The sequence below is a fragment of the Chlamydomonas reinhardtii genome, chromosome 10 (assembly GCF_000002595.2).
Source record: "Chlamydomonas reinhardtii strain CC-503 cw92 mt+ chromosome 10, whole genome shotgun sequence".
Taxonomy (NCBI): Eukaryota; Viridiplantae; Chlorophyta; class Chlorophyceae; order Chlamydomonadales; family Chlamydomonadaceae; genus Chlamydomonas; species Chlamydomonas reinhardtii.
In genome coordinates this window covers 760,029-778,996 of record NC_057013.1, presented here as the reverse complement: position 1 = coordinate 778,996, position 18,968 = coordinate 760,029, and the positions used below count along the sequence as shown (strand labels likewise).

At 62.5% G+C, this 18,968-nt stretch overlaps 3 protein-coding genes across 3 annotated transcripts in view; 1 reads left to right on the top strand and 2 right to left on the bottom strand.

The window, feature by feature from the left end:
* Positions 1 to 4,786, bottom strand: part of CHLRE_10g423050v5 (uncharacterized protein) — a 5,012-nt gene extending 226 nt beyond the window's left edge. Inside the window, exons 1-2 of the mRNA XM_043066510.1 lie at positions 2,037 to 4,786; positions 1 to 1,738 (exon numbers count right to left, since the gene is read on the bottom strand). The exon at positions 1 to 1,738 is cut by the window's left edge and continues 226 nt beyond it. Of these exons, the coding sequence (XP_042919909.1) occupies positions 1,523 to 1,738; positions 2,037 to 4,481 (2,661 nt within the window). The 5' untranslated portion in view covers positions 4,482 to 4,786 and the 3' untranslated portion in view covers positions 1 to 1,522. The remainder of the gene's footprint in view (positions 1,739 to 2,036) is intronic.
* Positions 4,787 to 5,786: 1,000 nt separating this feature from the next.
* CHLRE_10g423000v5 (uncharacterized protein) lies at positions 5,787 to 7,222 on the top strand. Its single transcript, XM_043066509.1, has 2 exons — positions 5,787 to 5,960; positions 6,055 to 7,222. The coding sequence occupies exon 2, from the start codon at positions 6,153 to 6,155 to the stop codon at positions 6,663 to 6,665; it is 513 nt and encodes a 170-aa protein (XP_042919906.1). The 5' UTR covers positions 5,787 to 5,960; positions 6,055 to 6,152; the 3' UTR covers positions 6,666 to 7,222.
* Positions 7,223 to 7,761: 539 nt separating this feature from the next.
* On the bottom strand, positions 7,762 to 18,916 carry CHLRE_10g422900v5 (uncharacterized protein). The gene is made up of 17 exons (XM_043066508.1): positions 18,696 to 18,916; positions 18,096 to 18,508; positions 17,047 to 17,933; positions 16,394 to 16,829; positions 15,829 to 16,296; positions 15,072 to 15,662; positions 14,813 to 14,915; positions 14,491 to 14,618; positions 13,411 to 14,289; positions 13,122 to 13,229; positions 12,608 to 12,805; positions 12,313 to 12,354; positions 12,101 to 12,187; positions 11,835 to 11,931; positions 11,346 to 11,452; positions 11,050 to 11,157; positions 7,762 to 10,801 (listed from the first exon to the last, which is right to left on the bottom strand). The coding sequence occupies exons 2-17, from the start codon at positions 18,465 to 18,467 to the stop codon at positions 10,667 to 10,669; spliced, it is 4,746 nt and encodes a 1,581-aa protein (XP_042919905.1). The 5' UTR covers positions 18,468 to 18,508; positions 18,696 to 18,916; the 3' UTR covers positions 7,762 to 10,666.
* Between the last annotated feature and the right edge of the window lie 52 nt (positions 18,917 to 18,968).

Genomic DNA, 18,968 nt, shown 5'->3' with positions numbered 1-18,968 from the left:
CGCTTGAGGGGGGGCGCAGGGGGGGGGGACCCCCCCGCTAATTTGCATATCGACCAGGAGAGCCCCCCCCCTGATATCGACTACAACAAACGTCGATGCAGGCCACGATCAGTCGGCACTGATAGCTGGGCGCAGGGGCTAAGTTGACCCTGACTCCGTTCAAGAGACAGGCTTCTAACCCGACGCAAAGCCCTCCCGTGGGCTCGTATAGCGTCACGCCCTGCCGCATTGCTGCTGTAAAGAATTCAGCACCTTGCTTGGCCGCACTGCTGTGCGTGAGGTTCGCGGCCGCTGGCATGACCTGTTGTCTGCGAAGGTCACGGCGGCGTGCGGCTCGCCACTCAAGAGCATTGGCCCTAAGCTGCTGCCTGGATCGCTTTGAATCATCTGGATCCGAGTCAGGGGGCGGGTCGGAGGCTTCGTACCGCCATCCGTTCATCCCGTACGCTGCTTCTTCCGGGGAAGGCATGTGGTCAGCGCTAAAGCTAGCTACCGGCTTCGCCGCGTACACACTGGCTCTGCCGGCCTGACACTGCTGCGAGCTTAGAGCTAGGCGTGTTGCCATTGCCACGCTGCAAACCTCCCCCCCAGCCGCAGCGGTGGCTGGTTCGGTATCCTCATCCACCCTGGCACCTGACCCATCGAACGTGCTGGGGCGCGGGTGACGCGAGAGAGTGTCAGCGTTCTGGTGCGTGACACCCGGCCTGTGCTCAACTTTAAAGTTATACTCCTGGAGCACTAGTGCAAACCGTGCATATTGCCCTGTAAGCCCCTCGGTGCTCATCAGGTATAGCGAATAGAGGTTACATGTGGGATGACAGCCGCGGGCAAGCCAGGGCTTCATAAACGCACGAGACACGTACGCACACTCGAGGAGAGAACCTCGAATGACCCCCATGCTCCTCGCCTCACTACAGGAGGGGAGGAACCCCGAGCAAGGCTCACCGCAAACGCTAGCGCTGCTCACCTAAGCCGCGGGTCGGCGTCAGACTGACTGCCACTTTGCAAAGTGCAACTCCTACCCCAAAACACCAGCACCAACAGGGCAGGGCCCTCACACTGTTGGGTGCAGCCCGAAGCTGCATCCTGTAGACGGCCTAGGGCCGTGCAAGTTCGCTGAACCACGAGGATCAGCCGGTCCGACCCACCAGACAGCACAAGCCACAGCGCCCGCAACCTAGCGCAGGCGGTGCAGGCACGCCCACCGCCCAACCAAGTCCACACAGCCTCGCAACACCCTAGCACAGCAGACAGCGCCAGCCAGCCTTCGCGTAGTCGGCCTGCGCCAGCCAGCCTTCGCTGGACTGCCTTCGCCAGACTGCATTCGCCAAGCAGGTCTCTCCACTGGCCACACCACGAGGTGTGTAGATGCGCCCACAGCTCCAGCCGCCGCCGCCCGGAAGACGCCGGTCCTGGCTCCCGCCGCAGCGTGCCCCTGTTCACGCGCGGCGAGCCCGGCGCCACGTCAGGCCGCAGCAGCAGCCCACAGCAAGAGTCGCCAGCAGCTCCAATCGGCCCTCCGTTACCGAAAGAGCCGCTCAGCGCCACGCCACTGCGAGCCCGGCAGCAGCGAGCGCCCCGCCAGAAGCATCGCGAAGCCATGAAGACGAGGTCGACCGGCGAGCAGGCGCGCCACCAACGCTAGGTCGCGAAGGCTCCACGGTGTGAAGTCATGATGTTCGGCAAAGATTGCCAGAGCGGGGGCCGCTCGGCAGGACGGCGACGATGATGTCGTCGACTGAGTGGCGCGCCGCAGCCAGAGCAGTACTGACGCACTACAGCTGACCTAAGCAACGCCAGGGACGCCACGAAGGCGCCACAGGGGATTGGCGCGGCCACGAAGGCCGGCCAGGAACTACGACCGACAAGGAGGGTCAGGGCGCCGAGGCGCCCTAACGCAACCAAGCGGAGTAGAACACGTATTTAGCCACTCATCTACACATGCTGTATAGCAGCGGCTGATGGTCGGTAACCAGACGAAACGGCACTTCGGTACCGATGAGGTGGTGTCTGAACATTTTCATCGCCCAAACCGCTGCCAGCATCTCTCCTTTGTAGCTGGAGTAATTGACTTCATGCTTGTTCAGCGAGCGGCTGATACAGGCGCACATATACTCGTTTCCGTCGTCATCGAGCTGCCCCAAGACAGCGGCTATTCCGCGGTTGGAAAAATCCGTGTGCAGAATTAATTGCCGGCTGTAGTCTATGGGGCGCAACACCAGTCCCTCCTGTGTGAACACGGCCTTTATGGCGTCGTGCGCTGCCTGCTGCCTCGGCCCCCACACCCACGGAGCGCCTGTCTTCAGCAACTCTGTGAGATCGCGCGCTATCAGGCTCATGTTGGGAATATAGCAACGATAGTAGTTGATAAACCCCAGCTGTGTGCGCAGCTCGGACACGTTCTTAGGCGGCTGCAGGGCCTCCACTTTCGCGAGGCTGGGACTGATGCCGTGCTCTGACAGGTTATGACCCAGATACTCAATGACCTCCGCTCCGAATATCGATTTGTCTGGGTGGGCACGAAGGCCACACTCGGCCAGGCAAGCCAGCACGGCTGCAACGTGAGCGGCGTGCTCCTCCGGCGTTTTGGACCAGATCACGATATCTTCTATGAAACCCGCAGCGCAGTGGTCTAGCCCCGCACGCGTGAGCTCATAATCCACACGCCGCTGAAAGGCGGCGGAAGCATTTTTCAGGCCATACGGCATGCGTTTGTACATCATGAGCCGATTGCCACACCAGAACGCCGTCTTCAGCTGGTCCTCCTCCGCAAGCGGAACCTGGAGAAAACCCTGGCGGCAATCTAGATGAGAGAAGACCTTTGCTCCCTTGGTGCGCTGGAAGATATCTTCCGGCCTGTGCAGGCCGTACTTATCGTGCTTGGTATGCGAGTTCACAGGGCGGTAATCCTGAGCCATGCGTGCGCCCGTCCAGAGCCCAGTATCGGGGTCCTTTTTGGCGGCAATAACGGGATTAACCGCGCACACCGTTGGGCCAGTCCACTCAACCACTATGCCCGCATCCACAAGCTCCTGCGTCTTTTCTTTTATTATTTTCTGCTCTTGCGGACTGTACCGACGTGGGGGCTGGATGATAGGTTTGTCGGTGTCCAGCTCTATGCGAAAGTCACCGGCATTCCCCTTGTACCCCGGCAGGTCATTCATTGAGTACGCGAAGGCAGTATCCTTGCGAGCTCGCACTACTTGTTTGAGCTGCTCGGTTTGAACGGGGCTCAGCGCTGAACTATTGCCCCAGATCCACCCTCCTTCAGGGTCCTTGGCGTACCGCTCATGGGCTGTGGCTATGCGCTTGCCATCAAACCCGTACGCATCCACCGTGGCCAAGGCGTGCGCAATGCCCTGAGGACCTCCCGCTGCGCTGTGGTTGCGTGTTTGCCAGTCGCGGATGTCGCTGTGGTAAGCGAAGCTGGGATCAGCCGCTGATGCGGCGTGCAGCAGGTACGCACCCGTGTTAAGGGCGTGCTGCGAAACCTCTGCCCCAAATTGCCCGCCCACGCGCCCCCGCGTCGCCCCTACCCCTGTCACCGTCGCTAGCAGCGTGGTGGCGAAGAGCAGGAACGTCAGCAGGCCGCTCCAGGTCCTGCCGACACTGACAGAAGTGCGCAATTCATACCGCACGCCGGCCCTCTTGCGCTTGCCGTGCCGCGGCTTCCTGACCTTCTCCTGGGTCACCGTGTGCTTGGTGTCCATGCAACGGATCAGCGCGCTGGCGCCTGCCTGCGACGCTGCGGTGGCCTTCTCGGCCAGCCATTGACCCCATGAGCGCTGGTTCTCAGCGCTGCTGCCCACGCTGTCCGCTGCGTCGGCAGTGCCACCCTGTGAGGTGGTCTTGTCGCTGGTGCTGGGCGCGTCGCTCCCCTTGGCGCTGCAGTCCCCCCCCAGCTCCGCAGCTGAGTCAGGCTCGCTGGCGGGGCTGCTGGCAGGCTGGTTGGCACTGGCGCATCTGGCGTGAGAGCACAGCGCGACAGAGCCGCTGCAGTCGGAGGCTGCGTCCTCAGCAATGGCCGCGTCACGGATAGCGCAGACCGCCCGCGCGTCTGCCGCACGCGCCATGGGCACCGTCACAACACACTGCGGCTGCTGGACCACGTTGGGGTAGAAGTGCAGCTGCGCGATGGGGTACTGTGTAATGTAGTCCGCCAACGCGTGGAACTGCTCGTTGCCCGCCAGGAAGCCAAACAGCTTTGTGGACGGCACCACCAGCGTCTTGGTGAGCGGCAAGCGGACCTCGTTGCCCGTGCCGGCCAGAAGTGTCACCGTCACACCCTCCGTGACCAACTGCCCCTTCACACTTCCGCTCTGCTGGGTGCCAGTGGTCAGATTGCACTTGCTGGGCTTGAACTGGAAGCCGTGCTGCAGGGCACAGTCCTCCGAGATGAGGTTCACGTCTGCGCACGGGTCGCGCAGCGCTAGCGGGAAGGCACCTCCGATGCTCAGCACCCGCGTGCTGTAATAGAACATGAGGTGTGGGCGCGCGAAGTACGCCCTAGCCACTGGATTCTGGCTCAGCAGCCCTTCCCGCTCCTCAGCTGACAGGTGCGTAAGGGGTTGCCACGGTCCCTTAGGCGCACCCACAACCACGTAGCTGGCGCCGTTGGGCACGGCGAGGCCCTGATAGTCACTGCGGCGGCTGAGCGCACTGCAGGACGCGACGTCCAGGCTGTCCGCGGCTGCGGAAGAGGTGGCGGTTGCACCCGTGTCAGAAGCGTCCGCCGCGCTAGCCGAAGTGTAAGGCTGTCGCCCCCCTGAGGGTTGGGCGAGATAGCCTGAACAACCCTAATTGTCCTTGTCTCCTTTGAGGGGGGGATGAGGGTGGGAGCACGGTGGGAGTGCGATGTGTGTGTGATGGGACAGTGGTAAGGCAAGTTGGTAAAGTCCCGTGGGGTGCAGCTGATTCCCAGCACCCAACAAATGGCACACAATTGGCAACGGCAGGGCAGGAGTGCGCGGCTGGTCGAACGCCGGAGTTACTGTACCGACGAGTTGCTGGCTGGCTGGAAGTTTGGGGACGCGCATTCCTCACGTTCCGGGCGCCCGGCCAGCCGATAGCACCACACAGACACACCGCAACGCCACACTCGCGAGGCAGAGCCGCATCGCACCTGCAGGAAGGGGGGATGAGGGTGGGAAATCCAAGAAGTTGCCGGTGGCCTCTGGCTGTAACATGTAAGGGTCGCCCCCCCTCCCAGCGCGGATGCCCGGCAGGGACTCAGTTGCCTCGGCAGGGACCCTACCGTGCCTGCGCGACCTAGCTGCCTGACCAGCTCCATCCCCCAGATGTCTGCGCTAAGCAACTTTCCCACCCTCCGGGGGGGGGGGCCGAGCCAACCGGGGGGGGGGGGGTTGAAAGCTCATACCCCATGCTCAAGATTGTAGATCTGCAGGAGAGCATTACGCACGTACTTTTGGTTTTGTCAGGGGTGGTGTGGTGAGGAAGTTCTGGGCTGCCAAAGTTGGGGGGGCGGTCGTCGTCCCTGGGGTCCCCGCGAGCCCATCCTGGCGGATTTCGGGAAGCGCCCCACAAGCAGAACTAGGGGCCAAACGCAGCACCACGAGGCTTGCTTATGCACGTTATGCCGTAATATGCACAAACAAAGAGAGGGAGGGCTGATTTGCCGCGGCCCCCGTGCACTGCCGGTAAGGGACGCGATGGGGATGCAAGGATGCTGCGTGTTTTTATTTTGAGGAATCATCCTCGTGTGTGTACCGTGGCAGTTGCTACTCGTTCAAGTGGCGAGCACTCGCTTGACCCGGTGCGGGTACGGTGCACCTACGATTTGTGTGCCTTCCTCAGACCTGCTGCACGCACGCCATGCGTATGTGCCCTTCATAGGCTGCTCCTGATGCTTGAGTTTCTGTCCCTGGGGGCGCTGAGCAGCACCGTGACCCTGGGGCTGTTCTTTTGTCGAGCCCAGCCAGTCGCCCACCGGCGGGGACGGGGTGAGTGGCAGGCCGAATGCTGGGGGACAGTGACAGGGCCTCTGGGTTCTCTACGCTAGGTGTGCCCCCCCTCCCCCCCGTGTGCACCGTGCAGGTATGCGGGGTTGGCTCGGCCTCTGGCCGCCCCTTTCGAAACCAACCGTTATTGCCTGGCGGCCTGGCCGTCCCATGGCCACTCAATTGATTGCAGTAATGGGTTCGCTTCGCTCTTTGCTGCTCTCGCTCTTCGCTGATCTCGTCCACCATGGATCGCAGGCCGCCGCTGGAGCCATCATCCTGCTGCTCAACAGCGCGCTCCTGTTCGCCATGCTGCTCATGCTGCTTGGCAACTACCGCCAGGCCGTGACAGACCGGTGGCGGGTCTGGTGGTCCGGCGTGCAGCGGGCGCTGCGGCTGGTGGCTGCCGACGCCCGCGCGCAGCGAAGGCAGGTGCTGCAGCAGCTGCAGCTGGGGCGCGGCAGCGCCAATGTCAGTGGTGGCGCCGCTGCCGGCCGTGGTGACGTGCGACGCCTGGACAAGCAGGGCCAGTCGGCGGGGCAGCAGTGCAGCACGCAGCAGTGGCTGAAGGTGAAGAGCTGGACAGCGAGTAGCAGGCTGGGTGTGGAGGAGGGTTACTTCAACCGAGACAGCAGCCTTTTGGTGCGAGACCGCCAGAGCACGGAGGCAGCACCAGAGGCGGGCGGCTTTGGGGGCGCTGAGGGATAGGCTCGGCAGCTGGCAGGCGTAGTGACACGGCAGGGGGTGCGCTGCCCGGTGCGTGCTGGCAGGGGCGAGCCTGCCATGGTAGACTTTAGTGAAGACGTCGCAGAGGAGTAGGGAGGAGCGGGCGTGCGCAGCGGGGAAGAAACAGGACGGGTCTTGAGAGGCATCGGTGCCGTATTGGCTGCTCTTACTTTTGTAAGATTGTGTATCAGGTACTGAAACACTGCTGCCTTCACGTCTGCGGTCGGTACTTGTGGTGCCGAACGAGCTGCAGCCGCTACAATTCTGTACACTTTGGTGTTGCCACTGCAGATGAGTGTGCAATGGGACAGTGTCAAGGCAGGTTGGTGAAGTCCCGTGGGGTGCAGCTGATGCCCAAACCCCAGCAGATGGCAAACACTTTGCAACGGCAGGGCAGGAGTGCGCGGCTGGTCGAACGCCGGAGTTACTGTACCGACAAGTTGCTGGCTGGCTGGAAGTTTGCTGACGCGCATGCGAGGTGATGGACTGATGGTCATGGACTGGACAGTATTATTGAAATGCGTAGTATACAAGTATCTCCCGTATTGCCCCGAACCCCTGCTATGACTTGTACATACTGCTGCTGAAACAGGCGCATGCGACGCCCTGGCCCCGTCAGGTGCTGAGTAGCAGGGTTGCCTAGTACGCGACCCTCTCTCTCCATAATACGCGCATTACTACAGCGTACTAGGCATTTCTAGTACAGTACGTTAAAATACGGTGCATAATTCGCTGGGCCACGAAATCCGGGGGGAAAGCCGGTGCAAACACGACACGCGTGCCCGCATCATGCCCGGAACGGTGTGAATTTGGAGTTGCGCGGCCAGTACGTAGTACAGCAGTACGTATGTAGTACATAGTACGCATACTACGAACTACGCAACCCTGCTGAGTAGTGCATGGATACCAGGCTGCTGCTGCTGCTGGATTGGGCATACGGACGGGTACGCACACACATCCAGCAGCTGCTGCACAAAGTAAGCCGCTACGATACGGAATTGGTTGCTGGGTGCGAGCGATAATGAGGCAGGCAAGCCTGCGGCCGGTATCCCCATACAGAACGTGACGCAGTTACTGCTCTCGTATATATAAACAGTGAATGTATGCAGCTGCGAGTAGTTGCTGCTGGCATGGGCGCAGGGCGCAGGCTGGACCTGCCTTGCCATCCAACACCTACACATGCGTCGCAAAGAGTTGCGGATGTGGAATAGTGCGTTCCCGCGCCATCGTCAGGGGCCGCGGCCCAATGTTTACACGACAAATCCCCATGCGGCTTAGGAACGCCCTGCCCTGCTTCGCGTCACACACGCATCCAAGCAACGGTCAGGGCATGCGGCCAAACCGGACGAAAAGTACAGCATTGATCGCAGCACGAAAGAAACGGCGTGGAGGGACGGCTCCCACCTCGGCAACGCACGTTGCCATCCACAAGCACCCCTCTCGCACTTCCTGTGTGCACTGTCCTACCCACACCACAGTACCACACCATTACATGGCTTTGGCTTGTACACACACGCATGTACAATCCAATCCAGCAGTGGCAACCAGCCCAAATCGCAGACTACCGTACCGTATCCCGTCCTTACATAGCGCACGCGCTTATATTCCGCAGTCGCATGTACTCGGTCGCACGCACGCACGCATACGCACATACACACACGCATACACACCTGTGGCCCTATGTTTCATATGACGCAAAAGAATAATAGAACCAAAGCCTCTCAACATGAATACACGACAAGCGTCGGTGAAGCCGGAAACCGAGTACCAACTACCGAGTATATTGCGCTCCGGCCCGCGCGCCATGTACCCGGCATGAAATCAATTGCCCGGCATCCGCACCAACTGGCCTCAAAGTGACCGTCCACATATACACGCGGTCTTCAGCAAGCACCCGACGTAACACTGCCTGCACGCCTTGGTTGGACACACACGCACGTCGATCTCTTCACGTCAATTCCACCCCCGCTCCTGTCCAGCCAAGCCAGTCCAGCATCATTAACAAACGCTCGCACACTGTCACTGCACACACTGCAGATTACAGCGTGCTCACGCCCCTGCATGCAGTCCACAAAGAAAGCACATCATCAAGCCATACCCGCTGCTGCAGGCGTGCGTGTTTTGCATTCGCACCTTACGACGCTGCCGCCACCTCCACGTCCATCCCCATCATCACCCGTATCACGCCGTGTTACCGCTATCCTGGACACGTCCCAAAGGCGGCGCCCGGTGCGCCCGCGGCGGGCCAAGCAAGGTAAGTATCTCCCTGCTGCCACGTGCAGACTGCAGTGTCGCCAGTACGGTACATACTTGAATTAAACCACGTAAATATTCACGTGTATCTCCATGGCACTATCAAAGGGAGATTGCGCCGCACGCGCACAACGCGCATCGTGCCAGCCCACCCCCAACGTCATCTCATTTGTTGCAACTTTGTGTGCAGTGTCTGAATCCGTGACGGGGAATCAGACTCCTGGCGTCAGTGCCTGCAACCAGGACGCTGCTTCACCCGCCGTACGTACGGTCAAATTCGTATCCCGCACCAACTTCCTGCCCACTCGCGCACCAACTTCACTGCCCACTCGCAGTGCTCCCCTGAGCAAGGCATACACTGATTCAGTGGCATATAGGCTGTTTCTCCAACCAAAGTTTGGGTTTCCAACACTGAGCGTACTACCGCTTGTGGCGCTAGCAGTCCCGTGCAAAGGCAACGCGAGAGAGGCGGCGCCCCTACATGCTAAATCAGTAAATCACACGGCACGTGTAACCTGGTAGGAAATATGTAGCACGTGCGTCGTAGGATAGTAAACAGCCGAAGCCGATAGATCATTGGATAAGTAGTGGCAGGCGAAAGGCCGTGCAAGAACGGCAGCGCTTATATCGCACCCCTAGGTCCCGCGTGCCCATCGTTTGTGCACCCATCATGCATAACAGGATGTGCACCCCACCAAATCCGCCTTCAAGGAGACTGCCGAGTCGCCAAGTCCAATGATGTCAACGCCCAAATCTCCATGACACAAGTGAAGGTTGCGCGGCATGCGCCCAATGCGCGACACGCCATTCCCGCATCGGCCAGCTCGCCCATCATTTGTTTAAAATGAGTAATGCTGTTCGTGGATCCACGATAGTTGAATGCTGGCGTAAATACCTGCAGCCAGGACCCTTCTTCACCCATTAAGTTTGTTGCCCGCACAGACGTCAGTGCTGGCTGACAGAATGAGCAAGACAAGCAGCAATTGAGTTGCAAGCACACTATTCCTCGCTCCTAGCAATGGTGCAGAATGCCGGGGGCAGCGGTTGAGTTATATCAAAACTTGGTATGATGCACGTGGCTAGCGGCGCTCATGTAAAGCAACACGAGGCAGCCGCCGTGTTCGCTCATTTATGGTGGATCACAGCGCACGTGTAACCCAGCAGGCGGTGGACACGTGCGTCGTCGAAAATCATTCAGCCGTCAAAGACAGGCAGAAAGATCCATCGGATACATGCACAATGTTGCAAGCACCGCATCCGTACCCATGGCGGTGGCGGCGGTAAACTCTATCTTATACCCTCACGTGCAATCTATGGCGCTTATTTCTCACTCCATTTTCGAACCGTTGCGTTGAAGTTAAGCGAATTATGGCCGTCGACGCCCACCCTGCACCCTCACCTCAGCAACCATGCCATGGATGGCAGCAAGCCCAGCACGTGCTTTTCCTCGCTCTCTCAATCTCTATTTGTTGGTAAGGTGGCCGAGGCGCCATCCATTGTGACCCATTCGTTTGTATGCTGTGTGCTATTGCTGCATGCAGCCAAACCCAAACCAGTGCTCCACATGCCACTGCCCACGGCGGAGGCACGTCCAGGTCACTGTTGCGGCCACGTCACTGTTGCTGCCACCACTGCTAGTGCTGCCGCTGCAGCTACTGCTGCTACTGCTGCCGCTGCTGCCGCTGCTGCTGCTGCCGCTGCCGCCGCCGCTGCCGCCGCTGCTGCTACTGCTAGTGGCCTGCCGCTGCCGCAGTTTGGGCCGGCGTGCTTGCCAGAGTGCCCACGTAAGCCGGCTCTGCTGCCGCCTGCCGCTGCCGCTGCTGCTTCAGCTCGTCACGCACGTGCTTCTCAATCTTGGTGAGCACCTGGGGGTTCACAATGCAATAGCGGCAGCGGAGCATACAACAGCAGATACAGCGTCAGAGCCAGCAGGAGACCCTTCCCCCGGCCGTTTTACACATGCACGTGTCCATACACACACGGCTTTCACGACATTGCAGGTAACACAGGCCAGCACAAGCCACTGCACATTTAACGGTGTGTGTACAATTGTACACGTTAGTTCCCTCTCATTATATATAATAATGCGCATTTGTGCATGTTTTTCACTCACCTTCACAATGGCCTCGAACGAGGGTCGCTTCTCCGGACTGGGGGCCAGGCAGGCGCGACCCAGTCGCACCAGCGCCGGGTGGGTGGAAGCCGGCCACTCGGGAGTCAGCTGCAGCATGAAAAGCAGCCACACACGAACGTAAATAATCATATTTGGCATCCCTTTCGCATAGTACATCCACACATGCGCACACATACAGACTTGGTGTTGCGTGACGCATACACAAGCGAAACCTGAGGACGGTCTATGAAGACACACCTCACGCACCACACTTCACCCGCACTGCCCGCACGCACCGTGCCCTGGGATACGCCCAACAGGATCTGCGGCACTGTCAGTTTGCCGTAGGGGATGGGCTCGCTTGTGACGAGCTGCCACAGCAGCATGCCGAAGCTGAACACATCTGCAAGGCAAGGGTAACAAGGCCGATGCATGCCACACGGAGTGTGTTTCAAAAGCGGAGGCTTCAACTAACAAGCCAGCGAAGTAAACGCTAACGTGTGCTAGCGTGCGTGCGCTTCGGGACGCAGGTACGTCGTGACTGGGTGCCTGGCTGGCGCACCACGGCAGCTGCCAGCGCACGCACACCGACGCCACCGCGCACCCCAAGGAACCATGCATAACAGCACTCACCCGATGCACCCGCGACCGATCGCGTTCAGCCCGCCACCACCACCACCACCACCACCACCACTACCACCACCACCACCACCACCACCACCACACGCACAGGCACACACCACACGCATAGGCCGCAACCCACGGCCGCCCCCAGGCGCACGCACCTGACGCCTTGAGCCAGCGGCCCATGATGACCTCCGGCGCCATTACTGTGACGGTGCTCCAGTGGTGGCTCTCCAGCGGCTTGTCGCCCTGAGTCACCTGTATGCGCGGACACACACAGTCACATACACATATACACACACCGGATTTGCTTTTGTGAAATGGGCCCGACACATACAATATTGGTTCCGCACCGCAGAGGCACGTACGGGATGTGCGCACTCTATTCTTAAGCCGCGAGGCCACCTGCTGCCGCATGCGCACGCACCTTGCTCAGACCAAAGTCCGCCACCATCGCCACGAAGCCGCGGCGGTCGCTGCGGCAGCCGCGCAGCAGCACGTTACCGGGCTTGAGCTGCGGGTGGGGAGTTTCCGGGATTGTGGGTGTCAGGAACGAATGAGAAGAGGTGCGCACAAAAGCCTCCGGGTTCCCAGTGATTGCGACCCCACATAGCAGCCGTACGGTAGCACGGCACTCACGTCGCCGTGGATGATGCCGTTGGCATGCAGGTGGCACATGCCCTGCACGCAACACACAAGCAGCGACAGGCAGTGGCATTCAGTACTAGAGAATTCTTGCTGAAGGACACCTGCGTGCAAGCGCTGCCGCCTACGGGCTAAACAAAAAAACTGGAGGCCTGCTTCGAATCACGATACCGCATACACGTTCCCGGCGCGAATCTCGCGGGAGATGCAACATCAAGCTATCTGAAACTCGCACAAGCCCGCGCCGATCGTTGATCGGTGATGCTACCACCCGCACAGTCCCACCCACCTGTGCCACATCACGCGCGCTGCGGAGCACTGCACGCAGCACGATGCGGCGGGGGAAGCGCTGAGACCCCGTGGGCGCGGATGCCGGCTGCGGCGTTGCTGCGGCCGCGTCTGCGGCGGGGGCGCCTGCATTGCCGTCGTCCATTCTGAACACGCCGCGCTTGATGGCAGACAACAGGGAGCCCCGGTCACAGTACTCCTGCAAATATGAGGAGAGCAAGCGAATGCGCACACGCACCCAGGCATGCGACCAAGTGTTAAAGGAGCAGCGTGGATGGTCGCATTTGGGAGTAAACAAGGTCAATTGCGGTTGCGGTGCGGATCGTGCGTACGCAGTGGGTTTTCGTAGTTTCTCCTGTCTAGCCAGTATCGACCTGCAAGCACCAGCACCAGGGCATCCAGCCACCCACCTACCCGACTCGCCTGGCATGCACCCGCACCCTGCAGGCTGTGTGCGCGCTCCGTCCCCTGACCCTCACCCCCCCACACACTCGCGCACACGCACGCCCACACACCATAATGATGTGGGTCAGGTACTGCCCCGGCCGCGCCCGCAGGTACGCCAGCACCTGGCGGGCCGACCAGCCGCGGCGGCTGTGGGTGATGTCAGGATCTCCGAAACCCTGCGAGCAGCAGAAGCCGCGCCAAGAGCGTGAAATCACGTGGTGCGCGAGCCTGTAAACGCCTGACACGGACTCACGCCTGCCGCATCACCTGTCGCAATCAAGCGGCCTCCCTGCCGTGCTCTACGTAGCAGCCCTACAGCACCGCATCAGCACGCCACGTGCATGGCAGGTCTCATACCTCGTCCGAATGGAACGTCGACTCGAGCGCGTTCCGGTGCGCTGCACGCCCCACCGACAGGTTCCGTGTGGATGATCCCGGCGGCAGGTGCGCCTGAGGCGGTTGCTGACCGCCGCTGCCGCTCTCGCCGGAACCGGCATTGCGCTCGCTCTGCTGCAGCCGCAGCACTGCTTGCAGCGTCGGGGCTGCCGGCAGCGGCTTGCTGGGGTTGTTGCCTCCCTGCTGTGCCGGCGCCAGGGCGGCGGCACCGCGGCCCGCTGGTACGGCCAGCTGCCGGCCAGAACCAGGCAGCGCCGCCGCCGCCGCCGCCGCCGCCGCGGCCACAGCTAGCGCACGCTCATGGCCGCGCGCGCCGTCGCTGCCACCGCCACCTCTGGCCGTGGTGTCGCTGACCCCGGTGGTGTCATCCTCATACTCCTCCTCAGCGATGCGACTGTCGCCGTTGACGTCGCCGCCGCTGGTGCCGCCGTCGCCGTCACGGCCGGACATTGGGGTCGTTGGCAGCGACTGCTTGCTGCTGGTGCCCCGTCGACTTGAACCGCCGCCGCCGCCGCCGTTGTCGGACGCGGTGCCGCCGTTGCCGTTGCCGCCGCCGTTGCTGGCATAAGCCGCCCCCAAGCGGGACGGGCCCAGGCCGCCGCCGCCGCCGCCAACGGCAGCGCTCAGGGTGCAGGAGAGAGCGGTCTGCGTCAGGCTGCCCGCTGCCGCTGTTTGGCGGCGACCGGGGGCCACGGCGTTGTTGTTATTGTCGTTGTTGCCGGCGGTGTGCAGGGCGCCGCTGCCGGCGCCTGCAAGCTGGGCGCCGCCGCTACCCATGGTGCCGGCACCGCCCAGTGTTGCATACAGGGCAGTGGTGTCCAGCAACGAGCCCAACAGGTCCTGTAGTTGAAGCGCGACAGCACGTGTGAAGAGGCGAGAAGGAAGTCGTGAGAGGAGGGGTAGTAATGGATCCACGCATGCGTGCATGAAGCCCGATGCGCTGCAGCAAGCTGCGGCGGTGCATGCCAGGCGTCCAGCTACACTCTAACATTCTCACAGACATGCAGGCGATGCACGGCGGCACCACCCTCGCTCGCTCACCCGCGTGGTGGCATCCCACTGGGACCCGGCCGCCTGCCGCTCCGGTTCGGGGTCGGGCATGAACGTATTCTCGGTCAGGCGGGAGCACTGGAACGCGTACGTGTGCACCACATTGGGGTGATTGACAACTGCAGGGGTCGAGGCGGCGAGGCACACAGCAGCAGCGTCGGGAACGGAGGTGCGTGCGTAGCGTCAGGAGAGCACATATCTACGGAGGGCACTGCAGCAAGGGCCAAGCTGGCCAAACAAGGCGGCTGACAGCAGCAGAACCAGCAGCCACACTTTGCTCCACATTGTGAGCCTGCTTGACTCACTAACCCACCTGAGCTGACGACTCCCTCCAGCGCCACCGCCTCCAGTGCCGCCGGCGAGTCCGCCTCCGCCAAAAGGAACTTCACGGCCACAGAAGCGCCCTGCCACACACCCTGTGGAGCGAGCGAGAGAGCGAGCGGGCGGGCGACGGATGATGGGGAATGATTGGCTAGGCGCACGCGCCAAGTGTACTTGGGACAAAACCATGCCGCAGCGCGCGCACTGCTGTTGTCACATACACTGCATGCCACGCAGGCGCAGGCACCCACCTGGAACACCGCGCCGCCGCCGCCCTGCCCCACCCATCTCAGCGCCTGGATCTCTTTGCACAGCAGGCTGAGGTTGAGGGAAGACAGCATGGAGGCGTGCGGGTACAGCGACGTCACAGGCGGCGGCACCGTCGCCGGCGACATCTCCATCTCCTCCTCCTGCTGGTCCGCCTCCGCGCCGCCCACGCCGCCGGTCATGCCTTGCAGGTCGCAGCTGTAACGGCTCACACCGCCACTGGACGCGTCAGCCATTGGGCTGCCGCCGTCGGCGGCGCTGATGCCGACGGCGGCGGCGGCGGCGCCAGCCTTTCGGTTGCTGCCCATGCGACCAAACACGGGTAGCACGCTGCTGGCCGAGGTGACAGCGCTGGCGGCGGCAGTTGTCGGCACCGCGGCGGCGTCCTCGCTGGCGCGGGCGTTGCGGCCACTGGCAGCGGCGCCGCCGCCGCCACCTGTGCGCTGCATCATCACCGAGTTGGTGGAGCCGCCGCCAGGAATGAGGCCAGAGCCGGCTGCGGCGCCGCGAGGCGTGGCCTTGCCGACGCTGCCATAGCTGTCGCTCGCCATTTGCAGCATTTGCATAAATGCGACCTGCGCACCAGACCCAGGCGCACAGAGAGACAGAGGGCGGCGACGTTCAGCGACACGGTGGCCAGTGAGATGCTGTGAGCATCCTCAACCATTCATGTGCAGCTGCAGACGTGAGCTACAGAAGACTACCGTACTTTAGCCAGCGGCGCGCAGTGCACGCACGTACCTGTGACAGGTGGCGCGAGGTCTGGTACGGCAGCTTGACCGTACGGCTCGTGTACAGCGGCAACGCCAGCGCGTCCGACAGCGAGGCAACGCTGCCGCTGTGCCGGGCGCGGCCGCCGCCGCCATTGCCGCCACCGGATCCACTGCCGTCATCGGCGCCTTGCTGGCCCACAACCTGTGCCACCGCGGCATTGGTGCTGAACACAGACGGAATGGAGCCGCCGCCAGGACCGCCAACTACGGCGGCGGCAGCACTGCCGCGCCGCATGCCGTAGCCGCCGTCGGCTGAAGCCCGCAGAGCGCGCCGGCGGTTGTAGGCAATCGGGCTGCTGCCAACCGCCAATGCCACTGACTGAGTGGCGGCCACGGTCGCGGGCCTGGCGACGTTCTCCGCCGGCGCCGCTGGCAGCGGCTGCAGCATAGTCTTGCGAGACACCGCTGTGGCGGCCGCAGTAAGTGCCGCCTGCTCCTGCAACCGCGGCGAAGGGAAACGGCGGCAGCGCCGCCGCCGCGGGGCCACCGCCGCCAGCGTCCGGTGATGCTGCCGGCAGCAGGCCCCCGCCAACCCTCTGGTTGCCCGCTTCCGACATGTGCCGGTAACGCTGCTGCGGCGGCGACGGCTGCGGTGGCGCATGAGCGCCCGCACTGGGCCCAGCGCGGGCCTGCAGCTGCAGCTGCGCGGCGGCCGATGCGAACGGCGGCAGCGCCACAGGCGTCGGCCAACCGTCATCCGACGCCGCGGCCGTGCCCGGCATGGGTGCGCCGGACAGACCAGGTATGGGCGTGGGCAGAATGCCGCCGGCGCCGTCGTGATCGCTGTGCACCGCTAGCAGTAGGCGCTGCGCGCCCGGCGGCAGCTGCCGGCCGCCGGCCTGGGAGCCGTTGGCGGCGGCCGCGGCGGCGGCGGCGGCGGCTATGCCGGCGCCCATGGTGACGGCGAGCAGCGACTGCTCCTGTGCGATGTCGGACTCGGTGGAGTTGTCGGCAGCTGCCACTCCCGCCCTGCTCGATCGTGGGCAGACAGCCGCAGAGCTTAGACAGATGACACCATGCACTAATGACTGAAAAACGTGCGTGTAAGAGGCGCCTGAAGCATCCTAGCTTTCGATGAGCGCGGATACGTATCAATTGTGGCTTCGTGCAGTCCCGCCCACGCGCCCGTAAGCCTGCACGCCCGCACAGCATCATAACTGAACTGCCCACAGCGCACCGTACCCACCGGTTGAGTGCCTGAACCTCCACCAGTTGAGACATAGCACGCACGTTGCTGCCGCCGGCCGCCACCGCAGCGGCCGCGGCCGCATAGTACGACGGCACCATGCCCGCCCGGGCCTTGCCGCCGCCACCAGCTGGTAGTGCCGCCGCCGCGCCGCCGTCAGGGCCAACGCCGCCGCCATGCTGCACAGTGAACATCTGCAGAGTGCGATACTGGTTTTCCAGTGAGACTGGCAGGCTGGCGGCGGCGGGATAGGCGCCGCCGCCAACGCCGCCTTGACCGACGTGCAACAGGTTTGCGAGCAGCACCTCAGAGGCGGCGCCATGCGCCAGTGAGGCCGCTGAGCCTGCAGCCCGTTGCGATGAGGCATTGTGCTGCTGGTACCAATGCGCCAGGCCGGCGACGGCGGGCGAGTTACTCGCGTAGGCTTGCGCGTTCGCAGCCGCCGCGTGAGCCGCCGACATGGTCGTGTTCGTGTAGGCGGAGACGGTTGAGGGGATGACTTCGCCTGAGGCGGCCGCGGCGCCTGCGGCATGGAGTCCCGCGCCGCTGACAGCAGCGCTGCCGCCGTCACAGTTGCTGCCGCCCATGCGGACTGCGGAGGCGCCCAAGGAATCACCAGGCATGGGCTGGTAGTAGTGCTGGTACAGGTGGTCCGGCGGCGGGCTGCCGCCACCGCCACCACCACCACCTGCGTAGCCCGCAGAGGTGTGTGCGTTGGCGCCGCTGCTTGCAACAGGCGCGGCGGCGCTGCGGCCTGGGCTCGGCGGCGGCGCTGGGACGAAGGTTATGCTGTCGTGCAGCGCTTGCTCCTGCTGCTGCTTTTGTTGATGATGGTGGCTGTGAGAGGCACGCCCGGCGTTGACGGAGCGGGCGGCAGGATGCCCCAGCTGCGGCAATGGAATGGACGGCATAGGGATTGGGGGCACGGCCGGCTGCGGAGGAAAGGCGGCATTGGGGCAGCCATCCGCACCCAGGCCGCTGTGACCGCCCTGCGAATGCGACAGCCCGCAAGTGCTCGCATAGCTGGCCTGACGGCCGGGCACTCCCACCGTAGTGGTGGAGGCGATGTCGATGGAGGAGGCGGGCACGGCCACGCTGCTGCTGACGGTTTCGGGTGCGTTGGATGAGCTGACCGCGCTAACGCGGCTCCGCCCTGAGGCCGCGGGCGTTAATGCGAGCCTGGAGCTCGACTGTTTCTGATACGATTCCGCAGCACGTGCTGTCCTCCCGCTCTGGCGGGCTGGGTCAGGTTCAGCGACTGGCCCATCAACTTGCTGGGCTGCACCCCCATCGCCATGAACAGCAGAACTGACAATAAGGTTCCGCGCCTCTTGTCCTCCACCGACTACTGGTCGCGGATCTGCATATTCAATCGGACTTCCTTTCTGTGCTCCGCAACACAGCCAGCTGCGGAAGGGCATGTCGTTGCCGCTGAACGGCCACCGGGTGCCGGGCCTAAAATCTGCGGTCAAGCAACAAGGATTCAAGGCATTAGAGCTTATGACACCTAACAGCTTGAAAATGGGCTACACCACTATGTGGCTCTTGCGCAGGGGCACTGCTTGTTCGCACTGGCTTACGCTCGAGTTTCTGCGTGTCAGGCGCTTGGCCGCTGCCCCAACCATCAACATCAATAGAAGCTGACTTACCTTGCCGCCTGGATTGCGGCCTCCTGGAAGAAGCTGTCGGGCCAGCGCCTCGACTCGGAACTTTGCCCACAACGTCGCCTTCTCAACGATTGTCCGTGTGCAATGTGCTCTACAGCACAAGCACATGCCTATGGACATAAATCATCGCGGAAGCCGGGTAACTCGAGCTTAAGCGAAACTGTAATTTTGTTACCACGTTGAACCTGGTCCCCGGGCTAGAGCCTGTGCGTGGTGTGTGCGTTTGTCAATATATACGAAGGCAGAATGAGGATT

Bases quoted from the DNA above. Each gene is read 5' to 3' on its own strand.
- CHLRE_10g423000v5 (XM_043066509.1), top strand. From the start codon at position 6,153: ATGGGTTCGCTTCGCTCTTTGCTGCTCTCGCTCTTCGCTGATCTCGTC.
- CHLRE_10g422900v5 (XM_043066508.1), bottom strand. From the start codon at position 18,467: ATGCCCTTCCGCAGCTGGCTGTGTTGCGGAGCACAGAAAGGAAGTCCG. The intron at 17,934-18,095 runs GTGGGAGTGCCC...CCATTGCCGCAG, and splicing joins ACATCGCCTCCACCACTACG to CTGGGGCATCCTGCCGCCCG. The intron at 11,932-12,100 runs GTGCGTGCGCAT...CCGCGCATACAG, and splicing joins CGGACTTTGGTCTGAGCAAG to GTGACTCAGGGCGACAAGCC.